The sequence below is a fragment of the Apodemus sylvaticus genome, chromosome 12 (genome assembly GCF_947179515.1).
Source record: "Apodemus sylvaticus chromosome 12, mApoSyl1.1, whole genome shotgun sequence".
Lineage (NCBI taxonomy): Eukaryota > Metazoa > Chordata > Mammalia > Rodentia > Muridae > Apodemus > Apodemus sylvaticus.
The window spans coordinates 57,313,605-57,329,245 of NC_067483.1; the positions used below are offsets into that span (position 1 = coordinate 57,313,605).

At 37.6% G+C, this 15,641-nt stretch overlaps 1 protein-coding gene across 1 annotated transcript in view; it reads right to left on the reverse strand.

Moving 5' to 3' along the window:
* Positions 1–15,641, reverse strand: part of Pla2g4a (phospholipase A2 group IVA) — a 146,772-nt gene that overhangs the window by 112,422 nt on the left and 18,709 nt on the right. Inside the window, exon 2 of the mRNA XM_052200672.1 lies at positions 6,466–6,563. Within this exon, the coding sequence (XP_052056632.1) occupies positions 6,466–6,498 (33 nt within the window). The 5' untranslated portion in view covers positions 6,499–6,563. The remainder of the gene's footprint in view (positions 1–6,465; positions 6,564–15,641) is intronic.

Consider the following 15,641-nt stretch of genomic DNA (forward strand, 5'->3'; position numbering starts at 1 on the left):
CATGGCCTTATCTCCAGCTCCAGGTGATGGGGCACCTCTGGCCATCTTGGATACCTGATGTCACCTTCACATACCCACACAGAAACATAATTAAAAATAAATAAGTATCTTTTTAAAAAATCTTGGTAACCTATTGATTTCAGAAATACATTCCATGGTACAAAAGCAAAAATATTAATAGTAATTGCAATTTCTACATTTTTCCACTAAAAGAGGACTTGGGGTCAGACATGGACACAAGGGAAGAATCATCAACTACTGTGGATCATTTCACAATCAATTTAACATGATTTCTAATTTGAATTAATGAACTGCCTAAACTAGACCATTCTCCTCTCTGTGATAGGATATCCATCACCCAATCTGTTGTCGGAATTTAAATAGAACAGAAGATAGAGGTTGCCTTCTTTTTCCTTGTCTTGCAATTTGAGCTGAGAAGTCTCATCTCACCTAAGATGAGTTCTTGGGCTGGGATTAACACTAACATCTCCCCTTCATTCTCAAGCCTTGTGATGGTTAATCTTGTCAACCTGACACACTAGAATCACTTGGGAGAAGAGTCTCAGTGAGAGGCTATCTAGATCAGCTGACCTATGGATGTGTCTTATGGAGATTATCTTAAATATGTTTCATGAATGGGAAAAGTCAATGAACACAAACACACATGCATTCATTCTCTCTGCTCTTGACTGTGGATATGATCAACTGTTTCAGTTTACTCCATCTTTATTTCCCCACTCTCACAGACTGCCAATTGGAATTATGAGCTACACAAACCCTTTCTCCTTTAATTGCTTTTGTTAAGAGTAGCTTATTACAGCAATGGGAAATGAAATTAAGACAGGCCTTTATACTAACATTAAATTATGCCTCCACATGTTCTGTGTCTCCATCTTGAGAAGCCAGGTGATGAGGCTTCTCTGACTTTGCAATCTTATGGACTTATCCTCAGTATTATAGTTAAGGAATTAATACCTGCAATGGACTCTGTTTGCCGAAGTGTGATATACTAGATTTCCTCTTCCTCACTTTATTAGATTGTATTAGTATTGCCATAAGACTCATTATTAATATTCAGGTATAGTTCTTTGCTTTGGTAGGTATAATTTAGTCACTTTCATATATATTTGCCAGTAGCAGCATCCTACTTTCTGAAGTCCCAGAAATATACTCTTTTTTTTTACATTTTTAAAGAAATCACATTGTGCACACAATAATGTATTATTTATGAGAACCCTGTGAGGCTGACACCACAGAGGATGCTATTTATACTCTTCACTCCACAGGAGACAAAGACCTATGCTCCTGAGCATGTAACTGAGAACACCAGACACACTAGCACAACACTACCTTTTGGATTACATACCCAGTATTGGTAGGTTTTGTCCCCCTGTGTTACTGTAATAATCTGGAAAAAATGCTTGTCCACATTTCAGACATTCTGAGGTGTCATTCTGAGGTCTTTTTCTCACAATAGGCCATGCTAGTTCATCCATGTGGTAGACCTCTCAAGTGAAAGGCTAGTCTTCATTTCTGAGGATGGACAGTAGTCCTCTATTGCCAATATATGGTAGGAAAAAATGTGGATATTTTTTCAAAAATTACAAGAGTAATGATTCATTTTCTGAGAAAAATATGGAAACTTTCATAAAGCTTGTTTTGTTTTGTTATTTAACACAAAGACTCACTTGAACACCTGGAATTTTCCTGTCTCCCAGCTTCCCGAGTATAGGAATTATAGGTGTGAGCCATCCCCCCACACACTGCATTAATTTCATAAGTGCTTTATTCTTCATCTTTCTTTATGAAGTTCATGTTTCCACTGGTAACAAAACAGCAAAAAGGTTACAACACATTCTACATGTGTCATCTTTAATGTTGAAAAGCACCTTTAAGCCACGCTGTTCCATGTTCATCCACCATCTTATAAGCCAGCACCAGTAGACATAAGAGAGCTCAGTGGCTGCAGACACTGCCTCAGTCCACAGTATTCTCCAGCGCAGAGATGTAGTTTTAGAAGCCCCATCCCGGACCTTAGGGCAGCCAGACTGATAGCTTGTCTGCCATCTACTGCTCATTATAAGCTACCTGACTTTGTCCAGTCTTCCCTTTTTTACTAATGTTGCTCTATACTGAAAGAGTTCAGTAATACATAACGCATAGTATATTTCAGGCTTGTCAAGGATACACTAGTGAGACCTTATTTTACATATATACATACATACATACAAACATACATACATACATACATAAACAAGCAAGCAAATAAACAACAAACAAATGAATAAGAATGAAATAAGAGTTATGCAATTCAGAAAGACGAATATCACATTTTTAGTCTCAAGTGCAGAATCAGGATTTAACAAAATACACATATGAAGGTAGGAGGGGCCTATTTGGAAGGAGAGAGGGATAAACTCCCATGTGCTAGATTAGCATTTATCCCCAGTATTTTAGACAGGGATTGCTATGCTGTAAGCAGACAGTGAATGACAATACGTGTTCAAATAAAAATTGCAATAGCTTTACAGATAGAAGGACTTAAAAGTCCAAATGCTAAGTTGCAAATTGCATCTGGTCACAAGCTTAAGCCTACAGACCCACACTTGTCTTTCTTCTTCCTTCTCTGTTCTAGAGGCCAGATCCCATGCAGAAGTTTGAAAGTTACCAGTTCAATTGAATTCTCTGAGGGTTATACAAGAACAACTATCTCTCTAAGGGTGATAGAATGAGAAATAAAAATTTAAACTGTACTGAAGATATAAAACAGTCTATGGGCTATAAAGATGGCTCAGTTAAGAGTGTGTAATGTTCTTGCAGATAAAGCAGAGTTCAATTCCCTGCACCCACACTGGCAGCTCACAACTACCCGTAACGCCAGCTCAAGGAAGACCTGATTCCTCTTGCCTCTCTGGGTCCCTGCACTCATGTTTAAAAATAAAAATAAATATGGACTAAAATAACTTAAAATTAAAATTAAATAATTAAAATTATTAAAATTAAAAATAAGAAATAAAAGTAAATCTTTTATAAATGCTTTTTAACTAGCTTCATTTTAATCTATAGAAACCCATAATTATGAGGAAAAGTAAAATATTTTTTCAGAAAACAAAGATTACGCTACTAGCATTTTTGAACCAAACCTTGATTGTTCGCTTTTTAAAAGATAAATGCTTTAAATATAAGGAAAAGTACAGGTTATGATACACAAATAATACCAACCAAGAGTTATATTAATAAAAGTAAAATTTAAAATGAAATTATTATCCTAGATAAAAAGAACTTACCATAATAATGTAATATCAATTCAACAAATATATATAATTCAAATTTATATTATATTTATATATTCTATACATAATTCAAATTTACATTATATATATTATATATAATTCAAATTTCATAAGGTAAATTTTGTACATTAAACTTGTTTTTACATGTGGGCTATTTATCAACATAGATAATATGCTAGCTGATATCACATATAAACTTGTCTTAAAATATTATGGAGTATATTTTGAAAACTTGAAGTATAGAAAAAGAATTGTCAAATATTTGAAAATTAATAAAGCCACATTTACATGCTTTATGTAGCAAAGAATAAATCACAGTGAAAATTAAAAATATTACATTAAAATATGAGCTCTTGAAACATATGATGTAAGATAATGGTTTCCAAACAATTGAATATTCAATATTCAGTCATCAAACTGCAAGAAGCAAAGCTAGCAGTATTCACAAATCACAGAAATGGTTGATCTAGGAATCTTGTCCAAAGGATCAACAACAATCAATTATATTTTCATATGAAAACAAAACTGTCTCGGTTGCTGTTCTACTGCTGTGAAGAGATACCATGACCAAAGTAACTCTTACAAAAGGATCCATTTAATTAGGAGCTGGCTTGCAGTTTTAGAGGGTTTGTCCATTGTCATCATGGCGGGAAGCAAGGCCGCAGGCAGGCAGATGTAATGCTGAGAGCTCCCATCCTGATCAACAGGCAGCAGGCAGAGAGGCACTGGGACTGATTTGAGCTTCAAACCTTCAAGCCCACCACCAGTGACACATCTCCTCCAGCAATGCCACACCTCCTAATACTACCTAAGCAGTTCCAACTGGGGACCAGGCATTCAAACATATGCGCCTGTGAGGGTCATTCTCATTTAAGCCACCGAAACACTAATTAAAAAATAAAATTTACAAATACAATTACAATAACCCTAAGAAATCAGGGGATGTATATTGTATGTATAAAATTTCATATATTTATGTTTATATATGCATATATGTGTTTATGTATATACATATATGTGTGTGTTTATCTATATAGACATATACATATATATGAATATTCTTATATATATTTGTGTATATATAAGAATTCTTGCAAAAAACTACAACATATTACTGTTAATTAAAAACGATTCATCATATCACTTCTATCTTAATTAATATTGAGCTGTAAAATCATTACAGGAGTGAAGGAAAGGGGATGTGTCTGTGTGTCTGTATGAGTACATATGGTCACATGAGTGACAAACTAACTCCAAAATTTATATGAAGATTGAGGAGTAAAAATAAAATAATCATTTTTAGTCTTGGAGAAGAAATGGGGAGCCTTATGATATCATATGTACTCATTTCAAATCTTTACAATTGGGGCAGTATTATATTGGGGCAAACACAGACTGAGAGACCAATAGGAATGAAAGATAAATCAAGTCACACACAAATAATTGTCTCAATTATATCAATACAGAATGGTTATCAGTAGAATGCATAATTGATTCCACCAAATTAATGAAATATATGGCAATATACAGATGTAGAGTTCTATTCACAACAACTTGAATGAACCTCCAAAACAACATTCTGAATCCAGATGTTTACAGAACTGTAGGGGGGAGGGGGGAAATAAAATTACGCATGACATTAAATGTAAATACAGGTTTACTGTGAGGAGATTTATGAACTACAAGAGACATGAACTAACCTTTGGGAGTATTTACAGTGGATATTTTTATTTAGATGATAGTTCTTGGGTAGAATACATATGTAAAACTTCATCAAGTTTAGCTTAGTAATGCATCTCTAGGAAGGAGAGAAATGACAGGGAGGGACAGGGAGAGAGAGAGAGAGCTGGAGAGAGAGGAGGGAGGAGAGGAGAGGGAAAGAAGGATAGAGGGAGGGAGAGGAGAGAGAGGGAGAGGGGGAGAGAGAGGGAGGAAGGGAGGGAGGGAGGAAGGGAGAGAGAGGGAGAGAGGGAGGGAGGGAGAGAAGGAGGAAGAGAGGGAGGGAGGGAGGGAGGGAGGGAGGGAGGGAGGGAGGGACAGAAGGAGGAAGAGAGGGAGGGAGGGAGGGAGGGAGAGAGGGAGAGGGGGACAGATTATAAAAGAAAATTAAGATATAACCAAAGGAAAGAACACAGATGAAAAATAAAAAATAAAAATAAAAATAAAAATAAAAACTAAGATTTTTCAAGATTTCAAGGCAAGAATGGCCAGTAGAATGGAGGACGGAAAAGCCAGTGCTCCATTGAGTTTAGAATTTTGCACACGACACACAATGAACATTTATTATGAAGGAAGGGACAAATGTAGTTTTGGGTAATTCGGGTTGTGAAGTAAAAGAAAGAAAACATTACAAGAACTATAATATGTTAATTTTGCAATTTACACAGGGAAACAAAGGCTAACTAGGGAAGAATCAATAAGATAACAGTTTCAGTAAGCAAAAATTAGGCTATAGATAATTTATCAATACTCACAAAATTATCTCAAATCCACTGAAACCCAACTGAATCCCATGTGCTGAATTAAGACAGGAAATCTCCTGACCCCAACCCCCATCTCTCTTATTATTATTGACTTGATTTGGTTTTTAATCAAAAGGTTTAATCTGCATATTTTCAATGAAATCCATAAAATCACAGTGAATAAAATTCGAATTATTCAGCTTTTCACTAAAAATTAGCCAATCACAGAAGAATTTGTCTAGCATTCCTAGCTAAGAGAAAGTTTATACAATTATTTGCCTTGGAGATGCATATTAACATACAATCCTAAACTCAGAAGTTCATTTGTCCTTTCTCTATGACATCACATGCAACTATGCTCTTCGACAGATGTGAAGAGCTAGCATTTTTCTCTTGTTCCACAAAGTTTGGTGTTGTCACAGATATCTTGGTTATCTTTTTTTCTTAAATCCCTGCTTCTCTGAAGATTTACAGAAATCAAAAGATATAAGGTTTTGTTGTAATGCAGCATAGTCTAGTGCACCATATTATGTTTGTGAATATAATGCAAATTCAAGGGGTATTTTAAAATTTCAGTTTTACTAGAAGCACCAGCAATCTGTGTGCATACATACACACACACACAGAGAGAGGGGGGGGGGAGGGAGGGAGGGAGGGAGAGAGCACACGGAGCACATCAGTTTCCCTCCCAGAAGGAATATAACACTTACTATAATGTGCTGATAAGGATCTATGAAAGACATTTTGGCCCCAGCTGCAGGAATTCTCACACTCCCAGGTCTTCACTGGTACTGTTACTTCTCGAAGCCTATAAAACACATAAACATTATCATTAAGCTTCCTTCCGGACTCATTTCCAAGATTAAACCATGGTGACTAGACATGTTAGGATATGGAAGTCTACAGGCGAAACCAGGTGGACTCAGCCCTCGCTATATAACTTTTCAGTATATATATTTTATATACGCACAGTTTATCGGGTAAAGTTAAGCATAGTGTGAGAGAACCGTTTAACTTCCACATTTATTTATTTTTTTCCTAAAGTTTTTGTTTTGGTTTAGTTCTACTTGCTATGTGATGAGAAATTTGTTGAATTTAAGAAAAATTAAAATTATTCTTGAGGGACTAAAAAGATGGCTCGGCACTTAACATCACTGTAGTACTCTTGCAGAGGACCTGGTGCACCTCGCACCACCCTCATGAGGCATCTCACAACCACCACTAACTCCAGGTCCAAGACATACAAAGCCTTCTCCTGGCCTTCAAGTATATCTACAGCTGCTGGTACAAATACACACTCACATACATGCATAACTAAAATAGATAATGTTCTTTTTAAAGTTATTATGTCAAGAATAAATAGTACATGTTCTCTGTTTTTTCGCTTAGCATTACATAAATTCAAGATAGGAAAATAATAGCTTTTTCACCTTAGGTATTTATTAGGAATCTTAAAAATACATTCATATTAAATTTGAATTTTGTTGATTTTTTAACATCTAAGCCTCTAGTTTAAATGGAAACAGTTAAGTGAATATATTTTTTCAATTTATTTATTAATTGATTGATTTATATTACACTGTATCCATCAGTGTAATAACATGACTGCTAAAAGGGTGTCCAACTGCTTTCTTCTGGTTGAATACAAATCCTGCTTCACAGGAGGATATTTATGTCTGATATTCTCAACCTGGTCAAAACCCGATGGCTAGGAACATCATGAGTTCTAGGACTGAGTCTACTCTAGTTGTTTTGTTAAATGAGCTTATAAAACTGACTTCTAAATATTTTTGGTTCACACCTACATTCTGGTACTGATCCAAGGCGTTGTCAGATTTCCTTTTGTTGAGGGCAGTATTCTTAACTGGTCAACGTGCTAGAATGATTGACTGTTAAATTCTTAGCCTTCAGTGGAGCAACTGTTTTACTCCCTGGTGCTAAGGCTCAGGAAACATTGTGGAAGATGGAGCAGAAAGAATATATGAGCTGAAGGTTGGGAAGGAAAAGTGTGAAACACTGTCTTGTGGACGTGACATGGTTCTTGTACTCAGGAACTCACAGCAGCTGTGGCAACCTGCTGTGGATTGCTGTTTATATACAGGTGAGGGCAGGGAAATATAAGGCTAGAGTCTAGGACTGGACGGAGCTAAGATTTTTTTTTTGGGGGGGGGGGAAGAGGGCAGAGGACAGACAGAACAGAGATGAAAGACGGAGGAAGAGAACGAACTGGATCCATGTGGCTTTAAACGGCTACAGGTAGCTACGAATACCATAGAAGAGCACAGAATAACATACGGCAATTTGTCCAATCCAGGTGGGCAGCTCATATCAATATCAATTGGCTCTGAGTTCATTGCGTGGGAGTTTTGTGGGTTAAGAATTTACAGCTATAAATCTGACTGATAGATCACAAGCCTCTAGAGTTTTGATTTTACTGGGTTATGGGGATTTGTGACAGCCAGCCACAGGGGGCTGATGGTTGTTGAGAAGATACAAGTGAGAGGGGGGCTGGGACAGGAAAGAACAGAACTGAGAAGAAATGGGAAGTCTGAGGCTTGCAGCTCCCAAAGGCGGTTGGGGGGTGGGAGTGTAGCCAGCATTAGCGTGGATTGATTTTTAATTATTACATGCTACAACCTGCCAGTACCAAGCTGGTCAATATTTCATCATGAATACATAGGAGCTTAGATCTGTATTCCTGGGCATGAACTTGAATTCTTGACCCTGTCTCCACCTTCCAAGGTTGGAATTAAAACAATATGCCATTCTGCCCAACTTAAACATAATTATGTTTATGTTTTAGTCATGCATTTTTTTTACATTTTTTATTTGTGCATGAGAGACAACGTGTGTGAGTGTTTGTGTCTATCGATGCAAACGTGTCACATGCATGTGAAGGTCAAAGGGTGACTAATAGGAGTTATTCTTTTACCATGTGGGCTCCAGGGACTGAATTCATGTTGTCAGGCTTGTGATGGAACATATTAATTTAGCGAGCCATGTCACTGGCCCTGCTTATCAAATATTTCTACCAAACAGGCTACACAAAGCATGTTTGTCTTCAGGCAGGTTTTCTCTATGTATCCCTAGCTGTCTTGGAACTATCTCTGTACACCAAACTGGCCTCAAACTCACAGATTTCCACCTGCCTCTGCCTCCTAAGTGCTGGTATTAAAGGTTGTACCACCACCACCCAGCATGTATACAGCATTTTAAATCAACTTAAATCAAAGTGAATCCAAACCATCATTGTGATTTTCTTTCTTTTTTTATTAGATATATTCTTTATTTACATTTCAAATTATTTCCCCTTTCCTGGTTCCCTCCTCCCTGAAAGTCCCATAAGCCCTCTCCCCTCCCCCTGGTCCCCAGTCAACCCCCTCCCCCTTCGCTTCCCTATCCTGGTATTCCCCTACACTGCTTCATCAAGCCTTTCCAGGACCAAGGGCATCTCCTTCCTTCTTCTTGGACATCATTTGATATGTGAATTGTGTCTTGGGTATTCCTAGCTTCTGTGCTAATATCCACTTATCAGTGAGTGCGTACCATGTGTTCTTTTGTGATTGGGTTACCTGATCTTCTTTCAATAAACCAATATAAAACTATTATGGGGTTTGTATGTTTGCTTATTTTTGTTTCACATTGCCTTACTTTAAACTTAAACATTTTCCAGGCATGGTAAAAACACACATTTCCAGAACTCACAGGTAGAGGCAAGAACATCAGGAGTTCAAGTCCAGCCTGGGCTTTATGAGATTTTTGTCTCAACTTTCTCTCACCACAAATAGAAAAATGTGATGATAAATGAGCCTGCCACCAAGAACCTCCTTGCTGCAGTTTTCATGTTTGGGCTCACAGACATTCATTTTGAGACTTAGCATCCAAAGGCCAGATTCAGAGCTACATGCCTGTATTCCCAACACTTGGGAGGTAGATATAATGAGATCAAGAAATCACGGCCGGCTATCTGCTGCTTCAGAGTTTGAGATCAGCCTGAGCTACATAAGACTTTATATTTAAATTTAAAAAGAAATAAAATGTAATTGATGATGTCAGATTATTAGGCCTCTGCCTCAGCTTCTCATTTCCAGGTAGGTTCCTGCCTTGAATTCCTGTCTTGCTTTTCTAGATGATGCACTGTAACATGAACTTTGATGTCAAATTAACTGTGCCCTCCTCTAGTAGCTGTTGCCTGTGGTCTTTATCATACCAAGAAAAAGATCTAATGAACAGAGTGTGACTAACAGCCAACCTGAGGTTTGGAAGGGATAAACTGCACGTAAACTGGAACCCTACCTCACTCTGCTAATCCCTAACCACAAAGATAACCAACTCTCGGGGATCCAACACTACCTTCTGGAATTTTCAAGCACAAGTACTTAAATGTGCATATACTCCCACATAGACACAAACACATATACATAATTACAACTTAAAGTAACAAATAACCAATAAATAAGTCCAAACTCACAGAGATTATGATAATATATACAATACCTGTACAGGTTCAACATAGACAAAATCCCAGCCCTGAGAAGGTGAAATGAACAGAGTTCCACCACTAACCAATAAGCTATCTGCAGTCAATTGATACCTTCCTGGAAAGGGAAAAATTAATGTTCTCCAATAGAACATCACTGGGTATGTAAACTATATGTCAGGTCAGGCCACATGCCAGGAGTAGTGGGCTAATACCAAATGCACCTTTTGTTTTGTTTGGTACTAAGTTTTTTGTTTATCTTTTTAATGTCTAGTTTTGGGTTTTGTTGTTATAGTATATGGGATCCATTTTGGAATCCCTGAAAGCAAACAGAGTTATGACTGGTATTCTCATCAACATTATTCATGATAAAAATTATAGGTGGGCTATGGTGTAGTTCAGCAGTAGAATTCTTGCCTTGCATGTGTGTGGCCAGCATACTTCTATAGCTATTCAATTCACAAACAGCGGCTTTAGAAAATCACAAACATCTCTCTATAGACTAATGTGTTCATTCCTACAACCCCTATGTCATTGCTAAGTGAGAGCATAGGTTAGGCACTAGCCACAGTGAACAAAGAAGAGCTCCCCCCTCCCAGAAACCTAGAGATTGTAGACATAGTAAAAAAAAAACAGCATAGCACTGCACAACACCTAATGCTTCTATATGACTATGGGCAGGATCACTTCCTAGGATTGATATTGTCTGATGGGAGGGCACCTTGAAATTGTCCTCCTCGGTGAAAATATTTTTCATGAGTCCTTTAGTCTTACAGCAGAAAACCAGTATTCTTCACTTAATCAGAAAATGATTCTTTCATACTTATTTACTCAGGCTAAAATAAGAAAACTTGTTTCCACCATACCATAATATACATGTGTACGCATACATGTACAAATTGCATATGGAAGCGAGTTTAATGTGACACATTTATTAGGAGCAAAATACAGTATTTGTATTGTCCCATTTCATTGAATGCTAAGAGCAGCCCACCAAAATCAGTTCATAACTTAACATAGTTTGACCAACACTGATCTAAGAAACTTCAAGACTAGATTTTCATCTATAGCCCCATTCCCAGCCCATTTCTCTCCTCTTTTCTATTCACAACCATACAGATTATCTTTCCTCTCTCCAAATGTAAGATGTTCTCTCATGTGCAAAAATGTAACCTACTTCCTTTGTCCATCCACTTATTTAACAAATATTCAAGTAGAACATTTAGCTACTGTCTATCAATCATATCCCAAGGTCCCAGAGGTAAAGCAAGAATTGAGATAACTTCTCATCTTTGTAGGGACTTATATTCTGCAGAGCAATCAGAAAATAAATAATGCAACAGGAAAAGACAAGTCTCTCCTAAAACTAGGCTCTGGAGAGGAGCTGGCCACAGAGGGTGTACGAGTGGACTTAGAAGATAATGTTCCCAGCAGGCATGTGGAGGAAGTGAGAGAGGTCCTGTGGCTGCTAAATAAAAACCAAGAGCAAAAATGGTTGGTGGTGAGGTTACAAAGGAAGCAGGGTTAGATCCTGCAGGCCTCGGTAGGCAACACTTGTCCACCAACTAAAACAGACCTAAGCTTCAGAATTCAGCTTCAAGGTCACTACCACTGAGAAATTTTCTGTGACCTTCAAAACATGTCTGAGTCTGTTTATATTTCATACTTCTTCAAGCCTTTAATTCCCATAAAGTCAGTGACCATGTTCACCTTGCCCTCGCAGCCGTTCTGTGTGCATAGCACGGTGCCTACAACACAGCGGGTTCAAGGTAAATATGTGTTCAGTATTGATGGAGGATGGATAGAACTAAGAGTAATGGCAAGCGGGTGCGTACGGGAGGTTCTCACAATAGCACTCTTTCAATGGTCCTCCTGTTCGTGCCTACTATATTTAACAGCAAAAAGATGCTATAAATGAGCCTGTACTTTAAAAAATAAAAAGAGGAAGAAGGAAAATTCCAAAAGAACTGAGATGACTCTTCATTTAGAGGAAATCTGTTGCTGGGGACCAAAGCCTGGTGTCAGCAACTTCATTTCCTCTTTTCCCATCCAGGAACTCCATTCATAACTACTGTGTTCACCATCGACTATCAGCCAAAACCACATCCTCCAGCCAGACCTGGACAGACACTTCCCTGGCAGGAAATGTGTTTGAGATAGTTAACAGGTTAAGTATCCAACTAATATGCTTTCTTAAATGTTTATATTATTCTGTGGTAATTTCATGTATGCGTACAATGTACTTAGATCCAATCAATATTATTAAATCCACCCCCATCTCTCCTTGTCTCTGCCTCTCTAAAGCAACTTTAAGAACTACAAGATAACTAGATATTAGACAAACATGACTCATGGCATTAATCCTTTAGTCCTAGAACAACTTCCTTTTTCTCGTCTCCTTTAATTCCACCCAGGTCTAAACTTTTTCCAGCTCTCATGAAATTTCAGACTGCCTTAGAAGATTTCCATTAACTTTTGCAATGAACAAAAGTAATGACCTCATGGCTTTAGATGCCAGGTCCATTTAGAATGGAAAGCAGACACTATTGCAGGAAGAGAGAGTGGGTCACTGACTTTCCTCCTTCCTTCCCGAGATCTAATATTTCTGCTTCATTTTTAAATTTCTTTTTTCTACGGCAAAATGCACTTATAAAAAGCAATTTAGAGGAGGAAAAGGTTTAATTGGCCTACAAACATAGACCAACCCATCATTAAAGGGAATTCAAAATGGGAAATCAAAGAGTCACATCATATCTATAGTCCAATCCCCAGAACCAAATAAACTAATGATGCCCATTTGTATCCCAGTACTAGGGAGATAGAAACAGGAGCATCAGGAGTCCATGGTCATCTTCAGCTATATGAGTTTGAAGTCAATTTGTAATACATGAGACCCAATCATAAAATTAAAACAAAAATCAACCCATCAAACAAGAATAAAAACAGAAACAACAAAACCATATACAATATATAAAGTATACCAATAATCCAGTCTTAGTATCTTTATATCTTACAAAAATATGTTAGCATCTTGGCCAATATTTTCACCTGAAGGTTGAATATCAAGCTAGATAAACTTCCAAAACAACAGAGAAAAGAACTTGAAAAGTTCTTGCTATAGAAACACTGACAAAGCAGAAATGTCAAATATAATCAACTAACTTTTCAGAAGAACATAGGGCATATGACCATATCGTTCAACAAGCCAAGAACCAGGGAGAATGAAGACCTTTGGCATTTTAGGAAGGAGTTGTTCCTACACTCCAGCAGTTCTCAGCATGAAGTTCTAACTAGTAAGGTAGTGCATCCTTGAGAATGCACAGCTCTGCTGCCTTGCTGGTTGGTACTGGACAGAACATGGAAAATTCCACACCCCAGAGGTTGTCAAAAAAACCAAAGACCACAGAAGTAAACTCCAGATACATCTTATACTATAATGTGAACCACACTGTCTGGGACAAGCAACAAAACAGACAATAGACCAGCCAGAAAATTAAATATGGCAAAAAGAGCTATGGGTAAGGCTTCAGATACAATCCCCAACAAAACAGATGGAGAAAGGTTGATGTAGAAAGACCTTGGTGAGGTCCAGCATATTCCTGATGTGCTGAAAGAAGGTGGGCAATGCTATGCCCTGTGAGGATCCTAAAGGCAGAGAGGAAAACGTAATCAGGGGCTTGTAAACTGCCTGAAGTTAGAAAGGATTCTTCAAGCCACTTGCAAGGCAGATGTCAAAGTAGAGATGTACTACTTATTTAAGATCCCTAAGTAAACTTTTGCCCAAGTACTGACTGACAACTAAGACTATGCTAACCCAGGAAGAACCTTAGGAAAAACACACAGAAAGTAAAGGCAAGAATGGGGACAGGGGGGGTTAACCTGAGGAAGCATTCCTGAGGCTGACCACTGTAGAGCACATCTGTAAATATGTTGAGGACCATCGCGAAAACAACTCAACAGTAGCAATAATTCACCCATAGAACATTTCAGAATCAAAAGACACCATCACGTACAATTGACACCTTGGTATGCAATCTAGAATTTCATTTTCAGAAGTAATCAAAAGAAGGCCAGTAAGAGGGCTCAGCTGGTAGAGGTGACTGCCACCAAGCTTGAGGACCTGACTTCAGACCCCAGGACCCCGATGGTGGAATGAAGAACCTCCTCCTGTACATTGTCCTCTGACATCCTCCGCACAAGCTCCTTGACAAGCACGCATACAAACACTCTAAATAAATAAATAAATAAATAAATAAATAAATAAATAAATGTAACAAATGTAACAATATTTTTAAAATAAACAAATAAATAATAAAAAGGACAACAAAAAACAGTGTGAATCATACACCAAAAATTTCCCAGGAGAAAGAGAAAAAGAAAAAAATGGCAACAAATAATTTGCTGAAATTCACCTGGTCCTGATTTAAAAACATATCAATAAAGCTCATTTCCTCCAAGTGGCCTGATGTCTAGCCACATAGCCAACCTGGTGACATTCAAAGAAATAAAGAATAATTTTAAGAGCAAGAAAATAACAGCCGCCATGCATGAGATCACCAAAGATCATAAATGGCTTCTCAGTGGGAGCAACAGCACTCTGAAGGCAGTGGGCTGCACGCCCAAAGTGCGGGAGGAATCAAGCTGAGCACTGAGAAAAACAGGGCTGCCCAACCCAGAAATATGAGCAGACAGAATATCAGCATAAGGGCCTATTATGTTGATTCTGGGGTTTTTTGTTTTGTTTTTTTTTTTGGTTTGTTTGTTTGGTTTGGTTTGGTTTTTTTTTTTTTTTTTTTTTGCTTTAGCACTGTTTATTACTCTAAATTGCAATTATGTGCATTTGCTTGTGTCTATGTGAGATCATGTGCCTGTTTAAGTATAGGAGTCCTCTAGTTGAATTTGCAGGTGTTTGTGAGTCACCCTATATTGTGCAGGGATCTGCAACAACAGGGAAACGGAGCTTTTCATTATATTTACACACATTACCATACCAATAAACACAGGGAGAATTTGTTAAGAGATAAATACTGAGTAAACTAGTAAAAGATGCAGAACCTAAATCTAAAAGTGTATGCATGTGTGTGTGTGTGTGTGTGTGTGTGTGTGTGTGTGTTTATAAGGGTATGGTTGATATCAAGAAACTAGAACACTTCTCAGCAAAGGGAAAGAAGGGACCATTAAGGGAAGTTATGGAACACAGATAATAGGACAGCAAAGGGAACACTGGATAGAAAGGAGAGAAGCAGACAGGAAGGAATACTAGGAAGGGGAATAATGAGACCAAAGCAGAATGACTCATAAATGAAGATGTCATGATGAAACCTATTACTTTTCATGCTAACTTAACATTAATGAAAAATTATCAAAGGACAGGAAATGAAGCTTAGTGTTAGAACACTTACCTAA